Source organism: Vicia villosa, linkage group LG3 (assembly GCF_029867415.1).
Source record: "Vicia villosa cultivar HV-30 ecotype Madison, WI linkage group LG3, Vvil1.0, whole genome shotgun sequence".
NCBI lineage: Eukaryota > Viridiplantae > Streptophyta > Magnoliopsida > Fabales > Fabaceae > Vicia > Vicia villosa.
This window is the reverse complement of record NC_081182.1, coordinates 66,591,808-66,608,281: the sequence shown is the minus strand read 5'-3', so window position 1 is coordinate 66,608,281 and position 16,474 is coordinate 66,591,808. Positions and strand designations below refer to the sequence as shown.

Below are 16,474 nucleotides of genomic sequence, written 5' to 3'. Positions count from 1 at the left end.
TGAGTGTCTGGTTGTGTGGTTTTGAATGAGTGGAGGTGAGGTTCAGTTGAGTGTGGTTTTTTAGAGATTATGTGTATGTTGTGGTTCAGTGAGTGTATGGCAGAAATTATGGTGGTTGAAGAGTGATTCTTCAGAGGGATGTTGGTTTCGATGGTGATGGAATATTGATAGTGAAAGTTGTATGGTTTATGTTTTGCAGCTTTGGAGGAAGAGTTTTGATCAAATTTGTGTAGAGTTTCTTTATGGTTTTCTTCCCCTCTCCTTTGTGATTTAAGCTCTGTTATATAGCTGAAAGATAGTGAGAATTGGGGGGAAAATTGGTGAGGATTTGAACATATTTGGTATTCTGTTTCATAACTTTTTTGATGCAGTTTTTGTGTGTTCCATTTTTGTGAAAGGTTTGGATTATTGCTGCAGGGTCTTTGTCGTTTTGGAGCAGCAATACTGATGGAGATATGCAGAGCATCAAACTTGGGGCGCAGTGGATCGGTGGTGAACCCATGAAGAAAAAAAACTCAACATTTTTTTTTGTTTGTTTTTTTTTTTTGTAATGGGCCACATGGATTTTGTGACAATGCTATAAGAAGAATTATTAATGCATATAATACAATATGAATCTTATAGTTTCTATTTTAATTTTAATCTAAATTGATAATAACTAAATAATAATTTAATTATAAATCAATCTAAATAAAATTTCAAAAAAGAAAAATGCAAGATTTAATTTATTAATATGTGAATAAAAATGCAAATGATAAAATCGAATTCAAGATGCAAAATTTAAATGAAAATATGCAAAACTTAAAATGATTTACTAATTGAAATGATGAGAAACTAATTGCAAACTGTGCGGAGACGAACTTATTTTGGACGTAGTCTAATTGATCGATGCTAATACAAATGAATTAAATGAAAAAGCTTAGGTCAAAATTTAGGGTGTGACACTACGCATATCCTTCATTACAAGGCCGCTGCTTGTAATAATCGCGTCATGGAACGAGATAGAATCGAGGTGCAAATTAAATGGTGCAGGCCAGAGACTGGTTTTATTAAAGTTAATGTTGATGGAGCACATTCTATTAATGTTGGATCTGGTTGTGGAGGTCTACTTAGAGATGAGGAGGGAAGATGGTGTGGGGGTTTTGCTAAAGGAGTGGGCAGAAGTAATTCCTTGTGTGCTGAGTTGTGGGGTATTTATGAGGGGCTGAAGTTGGTGGTGGAGAAAGGTTTTAAGTATGTTGTTCTTGAGTCGGATTCGAAAGAGGCAGTGGATATTAGTAACAAGCGGAGTGGTAACAACATGAGCAATAGTAATTTGGTGTGTAAAATCCATTTTTGGATGAATGCTTTAGAAAAGGTGGAAATTCGTCATATTTATCGTGAGTGCAATGGATGTGCGAATCGCCTTGCTATGTTCGGTAAAGAGTTGAGTCTTGGTTATGTGTCCTTTCCTACAATTCCTAGTTGGCTTGTTGATTTCTTTGTTAATGATTCTAAGGGTGTCTTGTACCCTAGAATAGTGTGTGTTTAGTTGTTTTGTTCTTGGGCTTAGGCCCTCTCTTCATCAAAAAAAAAAAAGGTGAATCTTAAAAAAAAAAAATTATTTTATGAAAATAAATCATAAATGACATATATTGACATGATTGGTTCCATATTCAAGGAATTTAGGAATATCGGGTAAGTACCTATAAAAACAAAACCCAATATACGTTAGGTCAAATTTGAATACCAAATTCATATTTATATTTGTTTCTAGTTACATGCTTGATTCAGATTTGAAGCATGATATTATAAAAACATTTTTAAAAAAATTGTCTCTAAAGTCTAAACAGTAGTGATGAAATTCTGAATCCTCATGCAATCCAAAATTCAGTGATAATCATTAGAATTAGTGGTTGTGGTTGAAAAACATGGGATGCAAATCATAGCTATTTGACCACAGATGCACCATCCTTGTTCCATGTTGATGACACCAAAAGCATTAACCAATTGATAAATCCATTATTTTACTCATCCATGTTGGAATCTTTTAAAAACTAACACCAATGCATTATGCATCCACTAAATTAAATTAACATACTACTATGGTAACATGCAAATTAAACATGATAATAACTTTGAAACAAAACCGACCAGAAACAGATGTTAGGAAAATGAGGTGATCACATGCATATGCATGGACATATTTGATTACTGAGTGAATTCAAAACATGTGGGTCGATCATTTAACCAAAAACATGATGGACCAAAACTTAAGGGAATGTAACGTTTTTGAGGTGCATATCACATCATTTCATCTACCATGGTCCCACTTTTGTTCCCTCACTTTCTCTTTTGTCCAATCCATGCTTGCCACGTGTAAGTACTTTTTGATATCGTGTTAGTTTTTTTTCCTGGTTTTGTCTTGGTCAAATTTGGTAATAATTGACATACCTTACCCATGTCTTTCTGTTGCAATTTTCTAACCATTTCTTTATACTCTCCATACTGTCAAAAGTGAAAAATAAGCTTCATATGTCATAACATTTTAATTCATATTTATATTATTATATTAAAGACGTGTCTATGTGTTTGTGTCTGATACCTGATACGCATGATTACATTTAATTTATTATGCCCCTTGACATGTCTGTGTCAGATGCTCGACACATATGCTTGTATTCAATTTATTACGGTTAATATTACTGCGGTCGACATGTCTGTGTTTGGTGTCTGACGCATGTGATTAAGTTCAACTTATTATTGCGGCCGACATGTGTGTCAAATACATGACGCATGTGATTAAATTCAACTTATTAATGCGGTCGACATGTCTGTGTCTAGTATGAGTAAGTGTCAATGTTTCTTAGATTAAAATCTTAAAAAATGGAGAATATATATAAAATGTGTTGCTTATAAAAAAGTGAGGGAGGGAGTAGTTGTGAGGTTCAGGGGGTGTGTGCTATATATAAAGTGCTTTCAACATTCTCTTAGCTCATTTTTCATCTTCTTTAGCAGTTTGTTCCATCATTGGAATAAGGAAAATATGGGAAATTGTCAAGCAATTGATGCTGCAACACTAGTGATACAGCACCCAAGTGGAAAAATAGAGAGGTTTTATTCATCTATGAGTGCAAGCCAAGTTATGAAAATGAATCCTGGTCATTGTGTTGCTCTTCTTATTTCTACAACAATGTATCCAAACAAGGACATTCAAAATTCATCCAAAACCAACACGGACCCGGTTCGATTAACTCGGATTAAGCTTCTTAAACCGAACGATACTCTGCTTCTTGGACATGTTTATAGACTCATCACAACTCAAGGTTAGTTGCAACTTAATATGCCCTTTAATTTGTATGCTATGGATCATTTTTAATTTGAGATTGACTCTTTGAAATGGTTAATTTTTGGTTTCAGAGGTTATGAAGGGTATAAGGGAAAAGAAACAAGCAAAGATGAGACAAAACATGTCGGATTCAGGTTGTAAGTCGGATTTGGTGAAGGAGAAAAAACCAATCAAGTTTGACACAAAAGACAACAAGGTAATTCCAAACCTGTTTTTGATTATAGAACATAACAAGCATTGGATTTTGGTTTACAAGGATGTTTAATAGTACTATATTTTAAGAGATTGACATCTTGTGTTTGTGTCAGTGTTTGTGATTGCGTTTAATTTTTTTTAATTATTATCAGTGTCGTGTTTTTATTGTCTGTGATTCATAAATTATATGTTTATCTGTAATTGTTATGTTAATTTCAGGAAACTATACTGGGAAGAGCACGAGCGAGGACGAGTTCATCAAGTAATAATGCTGCCAGTGTTACAGTCACAGCTAAGACAAGATTCTGGCAACCCTCTTTACAAAGCATCTCAGAGATAGCCAGCTGAGCTGAGAGACAGAGGAGCAAGCAATTTTAGGACTAAAATCAGAACCCCTCTATCCATGATTGCTTAGTCATGTGGAAATTAAATATATGCATTGAACTTTAAAGAGAGGCCAAAAACAACTCTTATGGGTTGGTGCATGATTGTGCATAGTAAAGTTGACATATCTATATCAGATAATATGTAACTAGATTATTATTCTCTAATGAAATCAACCTTAGACATCACATTTAATTTATGTGCTTGACTTATCTGAGTTTACAATACTTATAATATTTTTCGAGAACTCAGTTTATGGGTTAAATATAGTGTGTCGAAACAATCTGATTTTTTTTTACAATATCTATCTGAATTTTTGGACACACAGTCACGTTGTATGTTCTTAACTTCACAAATTTTTTGAAATAATATATTCTCTACTATTGTCGCATTGGATGTTTTAACTTTCCATTAAAATTGAGTATAAGTCATCAAATAATTTGAATAGTCATTTAAAAAACACATAATATTTGTGGTCCAAGGAACTCAATGCAGGAGACGTACGTCTCTAGATTACTAAGTAAAACATCACATGGCATATAAGTAGAGTTGTGAAAATCAACAAATAGCAATTTAACATGTAATCAATTTATTTCTTAAGAGGGAGTCTAAAACATGTGCTTCTGGATGACTTAAGACGGCAAAGCTGCCAGGGGGAATGGTGACTTGGCTTGGTTCAAGTAAAGACAAGGAACTCGTTTCAGTAAATTGAAATGCTTGCAGCATGATTCTAAATTGCAGTTGCAGTCTTGGCTAGATTGTGACATTTTACATTGAGGTAATAAGCAGAAAAATGTGGCCAATCCACCACAATTGCAATTATATACAAAAGAAAAGTACCTCGGTTTTGATCAGATATGAACAATTCACGTGCTAATTATTTTCATCGGTGAATTTTAGTTTTGCTATTAGTATTAAAACTATGCATATTTTGAGGGAATTTTTTAGTAAAATTGTAACCTGCTTTAAAATTCTTATTGAACTATGATGTTTTTAAATGCTTGGTGTTATTAACACCAACCACATCTACCCAACTGAAGAGATAGTATGAACAATGATCATTGTTCATTTACTCAACCTTTTCATGAATAACAGACAGACTAATGGAAATCTAGCTTTCGAAACATGAAAAAACGAGATAATAGAAACTGGCAAAAGATATTTGCTCAGCAGTAAGTTACTAAATGATGATCACCAGATTCATAGAACAAGGAAAGCTTGACTACAGAATCACAATAAACAACACACTCCACAACAACTCTCTCAACTATGATCTTGCGATCAGTATTATCAGAATGCACAAATCTTGAATGGTGAAAAAACTACTCATGCACAAGCAATTTGGGTTCAAATGCTTTCAGTTTATTCTAACATGGCTATCATAACATCCAAATTGTTGCCATAAAAATACAATGTAAAGAAAACTAGCATTCAAATGTTCATCTCATTCTGCACTTTCAGAACACTACTGTTTGCGAGCCTCTTCTCTTGTAGAAGCCTTGACATATATTTCATAACAGCATCCTGAAACATCACAAAAAAAAATCAGTCAACATTGAAAAATGAAACAGTAAGATAATTTCAAGAAGGAAAGTATGGCACAATAAGTCACAGGGAGTAAAATCAAATCTGAATTAACCCATTTTCAGATAATTCAGAAGGAAAGTATGGCACAATAAGTCATATTTAAACCATTACTCTAGCATTAACTAGGAAATAGAGGCAGTCCCTAGTTAAAGCACAATTGGCAATATACAGCCCGATAGGAACTAAAATGGTTGATATTAGACCAACACAAAAAAGGTATTAACTATTACTCCATAAAAGTTACACAACAGAAAATGGTATCAACTATTACTGCATAAAAGTGAGAAAACACAAAATGGTATTAACTATTACTTCATAAAAGTGACACAACACAAAATGGTAATAACTATTGCTTCATATAGGTGACACAACACATAAATAACAACAACCAAGCCTTATCCCACTAAGTGGAGTCGGCTACATCGGCTACAAGGATCAAATTACACCATATTGTCAGTCATGAATGCTGTTTTAATGTGATTATTAGTTACATCTATTACTGACTATGTTGTGGATAATGTCAAGGACGGGGATATGTGTCCGTCGATGTGCAGTAACTGAGAATTCAACTTTAAGCAAAACCTTTTCTTACAAAAGTAAGAAACATTTGAAACATATTAACTGACAGTAAATACAAAATTATTTTGTCAATGGTGTAGTGATTGTTATAGGAATAGACTCATTTATCCAAACACTTGGAGAACACTCCCTTAACAGCTAACTTTTAAGGGGGGATAACTAAACTACTAAAATGCTCCGCTGGATATATCATACGACTTGATGTGGGACTTGGAGACCCCATAATATCCAAGTCCCTATTATAGCTTTGTTTGTGAACGCCGACATCTCAGCGACTGCACTCCGATTACTCTGCCTTTCCAATCAGCTTCTCGGAAAGTAGCCCTTCCCGAGCCACCGGCAACCAGCTCTCATACCAACTGATAAGTACTATCAAGGAGGAAGAACTAAGTCACTTAAATACTCGACTGAGTATCTCATACTACTCAATGAGGGACTTGGGCACCCCATAATACCCAAACCCCTATCATAGAACTTCAAAACCAATGAGATGTGCAGTGCAGAGTTTAAAAAATTAAGTGATTATACTGCCGAGTAATGAAGCTGCTAAGATATGAGGAAATTATCGATGTAGAAAGGAACCATATACTTGTTAAGAAAAAAAAAACAATTGATTCAATCATAAACTGGCTGCGATAATATCATGTATCAAGAATGCACCCTCATGGTTTCATTACTTCACATCAAAATCATCCAATTTTCTGTCACAAGTCACAAATCCCTAAACACGCGTTTATTTTATCAAAAGAAGGATTAAAAGATAGCATACCTGCGACAACAACAATGGTTAAAACATCCCCGATTTTCCTGAGCTTTTTTACACTCTGCTTATATGATTTGAATGGCTTGAGAGCTGCATCTTCTGCCAAGAGCTGCACCAAATGAAAAAAAAAATCACGAAAATAGGTAATCTAGAAGCCCTAAATCGATTGAAAATTAGGCAAAAATAAAAAATGGAAAAGTAGAAGCTTACGGCTTTTTCACGAGTCCCAGGTTCAACATGGAACTGACGGCGGGAGAGGGAAACGGGATCTTCGATCTTCTGCTTTCGATTTAAGACAAAAAAAAAAATGAATCAGAGATGAAAAAACAAAACTCGAAATTACTATGAAATTGAAATGATTATGATTCGATGTATAATTTAAACGGTGTAAATACCTGAGAGGTGGATCGGAAATGAGAAGCTAGGGTTGATTTGTTCAGGAAGAATGCCATGGTTTGTTGATGTGAAAATGAAGCTGGTCAGTTCAGAACAGAGCTTTTGGGAAGAAAGAAACACGTGCGTAGCAGGCGAGTTTTGGTTTATGACACTTTTTTCATTTATATATTTCCTTTTCTTTTTCACTCTTTGTAGAAATATAAGTTTCCTAACCATAATAATTCTTGACAAAAAGATAAATATCGATTTATAATTCACTAATTAATTTCACTATATATTTATATTTTTATAGCTAAACTAGTGGGATACCCGTGCATTCGCACAGGTACCGGTGTGTTACACACATTTGTTTCAAGACCACGTGTGGGGCATGAGAAACACTTTTTAATAATATATTTTCTTTTCTTTTTAGCTGAGACAAAATGAGATAATAAACATTAATTTAGGCAGAATTTCATGTAAATTCAACCATGAAGCATCATAGTTTTTTAAAATCAAGTATATACATGTCTTATATCACTGCTTCATTTTTCAAAAAGGTATACTAACATTAACTTGGGCATGATACACAGCAGACTCGACTGGTTGGCTGCTGCAAACCAAAAACTGCTACCACACTCTCTGAAACCACACTGCGACAGAAAAGGACGACTAAACCGCATATTTTAGTCCTATGAATCACATATGCAAACATGAACATTACACAAGATGTATGGATACAAAATTAAACAACATATCCAATACAATGGAACCACCTGTATAGGAAACCAAAAATAAAAATAGCAGTAATTGTGCTCAGCCAGCCCTATTCCAAATCAATTTTAGCCTGCACCTTATAACTTCATCAGTCCACTCTAAACTCAATACAAGTTCCAAACATTTTGAATCATAATTTCCATCAGTTCTCTCAACCTCATTCCTGCTCAAATTAATTAATATACTTGTAGCATCAATCAATGCAACTATTAAGTATACTATAGTTCTTTGATGATACTGAGAAATAAATATTACTAATTCTTTCTCCCATTTGCCAATCTCTTTCTTAACAAAAACTGTATGTAGCATGACAGTTAGTTCAAATACATTTGCATTTGGGTTCTTAATGGACACTCATGTTAATAAGAATAGAGAGTACTTTGTGACTTGTCGTGGATTCCTTGAAAGCTTTTACTTTGGCTTTTATTCTTATGCAAAAAATTGATGTTCTAATATTGCAGACAAGTTCTGTAGAAATTGAGCGTGTCTAAGATAGGGTCGGTGAATGCGTTTTGGAGACAGCCGCGGTCAGTGTTGCTCATGCAAATGCAAGTCCATAACAACTGGTTATACTTGTAGTTTAAATAACGGATACAATTCCAACGCGAAAACTCTAAAGAAGATATTCCAAGGCCATTCAAACAAATATTAATCCTTTATTCATGGTCAAACTCTCAATGTCATTCGCTACATTATTAAATCAATAGCTTAAATGACATAGATTCATAAAATTTTGAGTTCTGAATGGAAATTGAAATTTTAATATGATCCTGTCATGTTAACAACTCTTTTTGTTACTATTACAGGGACATAACATGATGTACAAGCTTTCTCATATATTTGTTCTAGATTTTCGAAAAATTAATTTTGATAAAATTGATTTTGAAAATGTTAATGTTAACAAAATTAATTTATATTTAAGAGTGATTTTTATATTTATTCTGATTGTTTCTGGAAGTGATAAAGTAGAACTATATTTCAAAAACCAAACCAGTTCTTTTGAATAAATTTTGGCCCACTAAAGAATTGATTTGAGAAGCTAAAAATATGAACCAAGTTATTGTAATTTTTTCCCTACTGTTGGCATCTGAAACATGAGACAAAACACGCCTGAGGAGTAATTAAATAGGCATCAACATATTAAAAATTATACAATCATCTTTCAAGTTCTGTAATAAATAGGCATTTTGATTCCATAAACTACTTACTTTTGATTGAGTTTTAGATTTGGATGAGAAATTAGGAGCCATGACGACTATTATAGAAGATGTCAATCCTCCAAACCAAGAACACGTGTGCTGCGATTGGAGAGAAGACCTCGTACAGATGCTTGAAAGAGACCTCAAACACAACCGAAAAAACCAAACTTACGTGCAAACACAATCGTACACCGAATCTAGCTGCGGTGAAAAGAGACCTCACCAACTGAAAATCAGCCATGCCTTAGGATTTAAACACCACATTACCCGACCAACAATCACACTGCTGCATGAGAAAACAAACACCATGCTGCACCAAACTGAAGGCTCCCTGCTGCACCTGACTGAAACTACAAACAGCAGCGTTGTCGCTATGACAAGACTAAGACAACCTCCCCTCAACAAAATCAGCAGATCAATCCTTAGTGAAACCCAAACATGCTCTAGGATGCGAGAACCATTGCGTAATATTATTTGCTATCGATCCAGATTTGATATGTAACCATTTCCAAGATAAAATTTTTACCTCTTCCACCATTTTCCCAAGATTTATATCCTTACTTTGAAAACCAAATAACTGTCAACTTCGACGATGTTGTTCTATCTCGACAAAACAATCCTTTGAATTGAACCAAATGATACCACCTGTCGGATTACAATGCTGACTTTACTCCAAGCCACCTAATGTGTGGTGTTATAAGATTTTTATTTTCTAATCACAGGGCTAGAAAAATAGGATTTACCCTCTGTGGAGGTCCAAAGCAAGTTGAACCATAATCTTATACGCAAGTTTCTTTTGCCTATTTTTTTATCAAGTATAGTTTCAGCGTTCCACCAGTGAGAAACTCGACGATAACACAACATGCCCGGGAAGGAAGGGTCTCTTGATTGTTGGTAGAATTTTTTTGAAGGAATCTTAAGATTTGAAGTTTCCATTGAAGCTCCGACAAACTGTTGCATAAATAAATACAAAACAATCACTAATCCGAAAAGTTATTCATGATTTATCGATACGAAATATTGTATGATGTAGCAGTCATTAATTTCAATAAATGAGATTTAAAAGACGAAGTCATTACCTACCTTTGTGACCTTTGGTTGGTCAAGTTTGTGCCAAATGACAACTTACTGACTAAAAGATGTGCGTAAAATAGAAGTTTCAGCAGCAGCGGCGACACCATCATCACCCCAATCCAACACTTTCACTCTAAAGATCAAAATACAAACGTTATTAAAAAATACATCTCGATACAAATGGGAGAGAAAAAATGTCTTTATTCTACACTGCTTTTACTGATTAGAAAGGATAACAAAGTTAGCATACTGCTATATTCTTCATAGACCACTACTTTTTCTTTTCTTTATAATTTTTCTTTGAGTCAAAGGTTTTATTTTTGCAGTGATATTATAAAAGTGAGATTGAATAATTGACTGTGTTTAAATGGTAAAACAGATACACATTGACACAGAAGATAAAATTTGTTGCTTCCATAAAAATCGATCACAAACATAATGCAAATAAATATATATCTGCAACATCTTGGAATTGCACAGAAAGGCTTAAGGCCTTCACAAGCTAGACCTGCATGAAATGTAACGGCATGTTGTTCCACTATCCCAACATCAAAGCATCTTGTAGGGAATCAGCGATGGAAGAGATTCATGCCAGTTCCACCTCCCATCGCAGTATGGATTGCGATAATGTCTTTGTCAGCTTTAGCTTCTGCGATTAAAGCCTCTGCAAAGTATGTTGTGTAAGACTGCGTAGCAGCCTTGGCTTTGAATTGCTTTCCAGTTGGTGGATCAAACTTGGCAACTCCTAAAAAATAAAACCGACTCGCATATCTGTGAGGAATATTAGATATAAGTTATATATTAATATTAAAAGAGTAAGTTTCTTTTAATATATAACTTATAAATGATAACAGTATGTATATTAAAAGATTAAGTCTTTTTTAACTCATCAAAACTTAATATATAACTTATACATTGTTAACTAATATCTAACAAATTGAAATGTATTAACATGTTAAGTTAGTTCAGCTATCAATAGTTGCAGATAGTAGTGTAACACAGACTTTAAAATACAAATATCAAGTAGTTCACAATAATATATAATAGCCAAAATAAAAACCAAGTCATAATACATTCTAATATTATGCTACATTCTGATGTTGTATTTCTCCAAGGAAAAATAACATAAATGTCAAAAACTTAAACATCCCACATTACTCTTTCACATTCACACAGCCAACATATCTGCAAAATAGATAATATTCATTAATTCTCAATTACCACTACTATACAAAAATACTATGACATAATATTGATGTTTGTAGCTAATCTCAAAAAATAGCTTATTCTGCTTTGGATAAGAGTCTAGTTGTGTCATTTTCAATTCAATTCATTGACAACATAGTTACACTAATATTGTGGGAGTCATACTCACTTCATACTGGGGCAGTAAAGTTGTAGGATAACGGGAGCAACAACTCTTCTAAGACGGATGAAAATGCACCCTGTTTCAGAACAATTATCATCCTTCAGTAGCAATGAAAATATCACGAAGTCACAAAAAAATATTAACACAATAGCAAAAATATATAATGGGTTACCGTAATTAAGTTTATCTCATATGTTATTGAAAACCTCTTTGTAAACGACGTTTGTAGTGGTTCCTTTGAACTTGCCCTTATCATCATGTACCAATATTTTGATTCCTTGTTTGGTTGTGACCCTTGATAGTGCGACATATATTTGACCATGGGTGAATACATCTCTTGGCAAGTAAAGTCCTACCGTATCCAAAGACTGGCCCTGGGATTTGTTAATAGTCATTGCATATGAGACTATTATTGGAAATTGTCGTCTATTTAGTTTGAATGGCCAAGGGGATTGTGAGGGTGACATATTCATCCGAGGAATGTAAACTAAATTTCCAAAACCCTTTCCAGCCATTATTTTAGCTTCAACGACATGAGTTGCCATCTTTGTTATAATTAGCCTTGTGCCGTTACACAAACCTTCTGACTGATCAATGTTTCGCATTAGCATAACAGGTGTTCCATCCTTTAACTTTATGTGATGGTTAGGCAAACCAGATGTTCGTAGAGAACTAAGAAACTCAGGCGCAAAGATGTCAACTACGGTCGGATAATGAATTTCAGATTTATCAACTGAATTACAACTATAGTAATCGCGCATCTCTCCTATATATCAAACATAAATATATCAGAAAAAATAAGTAAACATATAAAATTTGGACTTGGAAGGGGATTAGGCAAACAACTTGGCATCAAGGCAAGAAGGTGATCGTTTATCTCATCAACAACTTCTAACGTGGAAGCGAGTATTGCTCGACTTTTGAGGTAATCGTTAGATTTGTAATTATGAATGAAATCAGGGTATGTACTACTGACAATGCCAACAATAGGATCGTCAAAGTTCGTTATTATAAGTTCAGGGGGTATTTCAATTTCAGCAACACCGTAGTTTGGTTCTGAAACTTTGCCTTCACCAATTCTCAGAAGCCAATTAGAAAAGTCTGCAATCTCTCTTCTATCTTGTTCAGTTGGCCCAGAATGCAGCCGCATGTTCTGTGTTAACGTTAAGACCTGAACTGAATGCCATATATAAGAAGCATTTATCGTAGAGTGTACGATGTCAGAACGACTCCCTCTTGGAACAACAGGCAAAATCTGTCTAAAATCACCGCCAAATACAACCACCTTGCCACCAAACACATCCTTCAAAGCTCTGTCAAGTGCTTCTAAAGCATGCTTGTGTGCCATGGGTGCTTCATCCCATATAATAAGTTTTGTTTGCCTAAGAAGCTCTCCAACATCATCGTTATATTCTACGTTGCAAGTAGAATCATCCAATGTTGGCACAGGTATCTTGAACTTAGAATGAGCGGTTCTACCTCCAGGCAATAAAAGAGAAGCTATTCCACTGGTTGCAACGGTTAAACAGATATCATGTTTGGACCTCAATTTGCTTGCAAGTGTCCTCCACATGTAGGTTTTACCAGTGCCGCCGTAACCATGTAAGAAGAACATGCCACCCTTTTGCGCCTGGACAGACTCCATAATTCTTTCATAGATACCCCTCTGTTCATCTAATAAAGAGTTGATAACATAAACATCTGTGATTATTGATGATAAGGAGGCCACGAAATAAGACGTAACAGTGACAATGGAAAGGTAAAAAAGTAAGGTACTAATCATGAATACAAACTTGTAAGAGCATTAAAGAGATTTGTGAATTCGGATCTCATTGTCGACGCATCGTAATTACGTTCGTCATATATGAGTCTATTGCCTAACTGTTGCAGAACATACCCATCCGGATATGGAATTGGCTTAAAATCTGTAAGACTCCTTCGGTTTGCCTGAAGGAGTTTTTCAATTTCTATTAACGTCAAATTCTGTAATTCGATTTCCGTCAATAGCAACTCTGGACACATTGATATGAGAAAACAAAGTTCGAAAGTAGTTAGAATACTTGGTAGTTAAGTAAGAAAACACATACATATGTCGGGTTAATAAGTCGAAGGCATGTATTAATATGTATGTTTAATCTATAAGATTATAGTCATCATTTATGAAAGACCAAACACTTCTTCACCACAGCAGGTTAAAAAATAGCATGTACATTAGTTATACAACTAAGTTAAAAAATTCTAATATACGCCCACACAATAGTGTCACCAATGATAGTGAGTCTATATGTGGTTACAATACTTTTTAGGTGAAGATTATATATGTTGTTGGATGCTGGTATATAAAAGGTATATCATTAATTCACTTGCAATACGGATGGTAAGTTACAGAAACATAATTGACAAACCTGTTAGAAATATATAAGGTAGTACGTAAACAAATAATACGAAACAAAATCTATGATATTGAGATGTGTTAAACCTGGATTTTGAGCCAGTTGTCTTTGGGCATGCAACACATTATCCGCTAATAGCACCCATGATTCTTTCCAAACATGAGCAGGGCGATTAACAGCACCTGACAAAAGCATAATGACGAAAAGTTTGCGAAGAAAATGACCTAAACCCCATTCACTCGCCTCTTTGATAGCTCCAATGTATTCTCTATCGTCTTCAAGAAAGCCCATTGCAAAGCATACATCCCTAAATGTATCATATTGGTTGTCACCAATTTTCCGAATTTCCTCATAAGTCGTCGGTCCCTTGACTATCGTTAACATCATCCGCAGGTAAAACAGTTCTCCAGTGGTTGGTGGAACCCATATCAAACGACCGATGGTGAACCCCTTTTTGCGAGGCTTCCATATTCTTTTTCTCCTATCATAAACAAATTTTGATACAAATTGGCCGTACGTCAGTGATCGGGCTTCTTCGTATTTCCCATTTGCAACCAGCCAAGCAGTAAACATGGATTCGGTGTACTAAATAGCTTTCTCACCTATTAAATGATAGAACATACGTTCGACTGCAGGTTTTCTGCCATGAATATTGTAAGAGTAAATTCGCCAAGACGCTTCACTCGGGGATACATACCTGCAGTCCAGATATTGTTTGATTTCATCAATTGGCTCTTTGTCATTCCTTGAAACTGTTGCCGTGATCCTATCAAAGCCTTTGTGTATATATTTGAAAATATATTTGATGGATGTACTTTGGTTACACCATTCCATGTTTATATGTGCATGGTATTTCAAAAGTAGTCTTGTATTGAAAGGTACAACATGTCGATTGTCCAACTCGATACCATTTTTTTTAATAACATGGGAGTTTGACCTTCTTCTATAAAGGGATAACCTTCAGCATCAACGATCGTGTCTTCAATGAACTTCTTCGGGAAGTATTTCGAGCACTGTGAGTTCATCCGTGATAGATCACAAGGTCCATGCATCATGTGTGCCTTAACTAAATTCTATAAAGTTGGATGAAGATTAGGGTCTGGAATTTCTGCACAAATGATGTTATCTATGTCCGAAGGTGGTTGATATTTGCTCTGAGGGTGCAAGAAGATCAAAATGTGTGCATGCGGCAATCCCCCCTTTTGAAATTCAATCGTGTACATAACTGTAAACGTAATAGTTAGTTAAGGATTGTTGTCCATGGAACAAAAATGATTGAAAAATTGCATTATCAAATTAAGAACACCACTTACATGCCAAGACTTTGCCGAGAACATGGTGTTTTGTAATATCATTCATGAGTTCATCAAACTTGATTTTGAAAACTTTTGTAATAATATCTGGTCGATCGTGCGGCTTTAACCCAGTTTCAGACAATGCACGGGTGATTTCTGGCCAATTGGGATTGCAAGTAAATGTAACAAATAAATCAGGAAATCCCAACCTACTTGAAATGACCATCCCATCAAAATACAATTGATCCATGTATCTCTTGCTACCAACAAAAGTAGATGGTAATACTACACGTTTTCCTCGCTTTGATCGTTGATTTGGCTCGCCACCACCACATTGATCATTCAACTTATTGTATTTACCAACTCTTAACTTTGATTGATTATCTCTCAACCAATTAAGTCGTTCAGACTCCATCATTGCATAACCGTCGACTAAGAACTGTTGAAATAGCCGTCTTGAGTGAAGAAATGTTTTAGCCTCGTTGTGGCGTTCCTGCAATCGGAATGATAGCCAGTCTTTAATGGACTGACGATTTCTCCTATTAACTTCAGTTTGATGTTCATATTTCTTCAATATATTTTTCCTGTATCCATCTTCTCCATACACAAAAATGAGAGGGTATTGATATGCTAAGTACGTAGCATGAAACTCATCAATGCGTTGCAAATGACCATCGCGTGGTTGAATGATGATGTCTCTTTTAGAGGCAGAATCAATATCTCCAACAATCAGAGTAGCAAATTCTGACACAGTGGGTCTATTGTACACCCGTCCATCCTCGGGTCTATCACTAATGAGCCTCAACTTTAAGTCTAAGAAATTATTAGACTTCAAAATATCCCTCGCCATCCTAAAAGCCTTTGCATGAACATTGAACTCGTCTAACATAAGCTTCAGCTTAGTGACAATGTCCCTTTGGACCACTTTATTTTACCTGTAAATTTGGAATGAATAATATGTGAACAATTGAAACATAAAATGTGCCGACACATGCAATATATATTGCTAACTAATTACAAATACCCGAAACACTTCATTCTGTTATAAACTTCGTTGTTGGTGTCATAAATATATAGTTGAGCATATTGCGGAGGATGTCCAATTTCCGGTAGTAGAGTACCTATGCGATGACATGTTTGACCGTGCAGTCTTAAA

At 34.9% G+C, this 16,474-nt stretch overlaps 3 protein-coding genes across 3 annotated transcripts; 1 reads left to right on the top strand and 2 right to left on the bottom strand.

Moving 5' to 3' along the window:
* The first annotated feature begins 2,916 nt into the window (after positions 1–2,916).
* Positions 2,917–4,106, top strand: LOC131656011 (uncharacterized). The gene is made up of 3 exons (XM_058925795.1): positions 2,917–3,305; positions 3,400–3,524; positions 3,743–4,106. The coding sequence occupies exons 1-3, from the start codon at positions 3,026–3,028 to the stop codon at positions 3,869–3,871; spliced, it is 534 nt and encodes a 177-aa protein (XP_058781778.1). The 5' UTR covers positions 2,917–3,025; the 3' UTR covers positions 3,872–4,106.
* Positions 4,107–5,046: 940 nt separating this feature from the next.
* LOC131656010 (succinate dehydrogenase subunit 7B, mitochondrial-like) lies at positions 5,047–7,390 on the bottom strand. The gene is made up of 4 exons (XM_058925794.1): positions 7,232–7,390; positions 7,047–7,115; positions 6,843–6,945; positions 5,047–5,431 (listed from the first exon to the last, which is right to left on the bottom strand). The coding sequence occupies exons 1-4, from the start codon at positions 7,286–7,288 to the stop codon at positions 5,373–5,375; spliced, it is 288 nt and encodes a 95-aa protein (XP_058781777.1). The 5' UTR covers positions 7,289–7,390; the 3' UTR covers positions 5,047–5,372.
* Positions 7,391–10,830: 3,440 nt separating this feature from the next.
* On the bottom strand, positions 10,831–14,596 carry LOC131658244 (uncharacterized). Its single transcript, XM_058927559.1, has 7 exons — positions 14,110–14,596; positions 13,528–13,642; positions 12,477–13,405; positions 11,837–12,396; positions 11,637–11,728; positions 11,420–11,446; positions 10,831–11,032 (listed from the first exon to the last, which is right to left on the bottom strand). The coding sequence occupies exons 1-7, from the start codon at positions 14,594–14,596 to the stop codon at positions 10,831–10,833; spliced, it is 2,412 nt and encodes an 803-aa protein (XP_058783542.1).
* Between the last annotated feature and the right edge of the window lie 1,878 nt (positions 14,597–16,474).

What these genes read in the sequence shown, in the direction of transcription:
- LOC131656010 (XM_058925794.1), bottom strand. Translation starts at nt 7,288, where the DNA reads ATGGCATTCTTCCTGAACAAATCAACCCTAGCTTCTCATTTCCGATCC. An exon ending in ATTTCCGATCCACCTCTCAG is followed by an intron (nt 7,116 to 7,231) that starts GTATTTACACCG and finishes AATCGAAAGCAG; the next exon opens with AAGATCGAAGATCCCGTTTC. An exon ending in AACCATTGTTGTTGTCGCAG is followed by an intron (nt 5,432 to 6,842) that starts GTATGCTATCTT and finishes GTGATGTTTCAG; the next exon opens with GATGCTGTTATGAAATATAT.
- LOC131658244 (XM_058927559.1), bottom strand. Translation starts at nt 14,596, where the DNA reads ATGTTTACTGCTTGGCTGGTTGCAAATGGGAAATACGAAGAAGCCCGA. An exon ending in CTTTACTGCCCCAGTATGAA is followed by an intron (nt 11,447 to 11,636) that starts GTGAGTATGACT and finishes TCTATTTTGCAG; the next exon opens with ATATGTTGGCTGTGTGAATG. An exon ending in GGCTGTGTGAATGTGAAAGA is followed by an intron (nt 11,033 to 11,419) that starts GTAATGTGGGAT and finishes TATTCCTCACAG; the next exon opens with ATATGCGAGTCGGTTTTATT.
- LOC131656011 (XM_058925795.1), top strand. Translation starts at nt 3,026, where the DNA reads ATGGGAAATTGTCAAGCAATTGATGCTGCAACACTAGTGATACAGCAC. An exon ending in TAGACTCATCACAACTCAAG is followed by an intron (nt 3,306 to 3,399) that starts GTTAGTTGCAAC and finishes TTTTGGTTTCAG; the next exon opens with AGGTTATGAAGGGTATAAGG. An exon ending in TTGACACAAAAGACAACAAG is followed by an intron (nt 3,525 to 3,742) that starts GTAATTCCAAAC and finishes TGTTAATTTCAG; the next exon opens with GAAACTATACTGGGAAGAGC.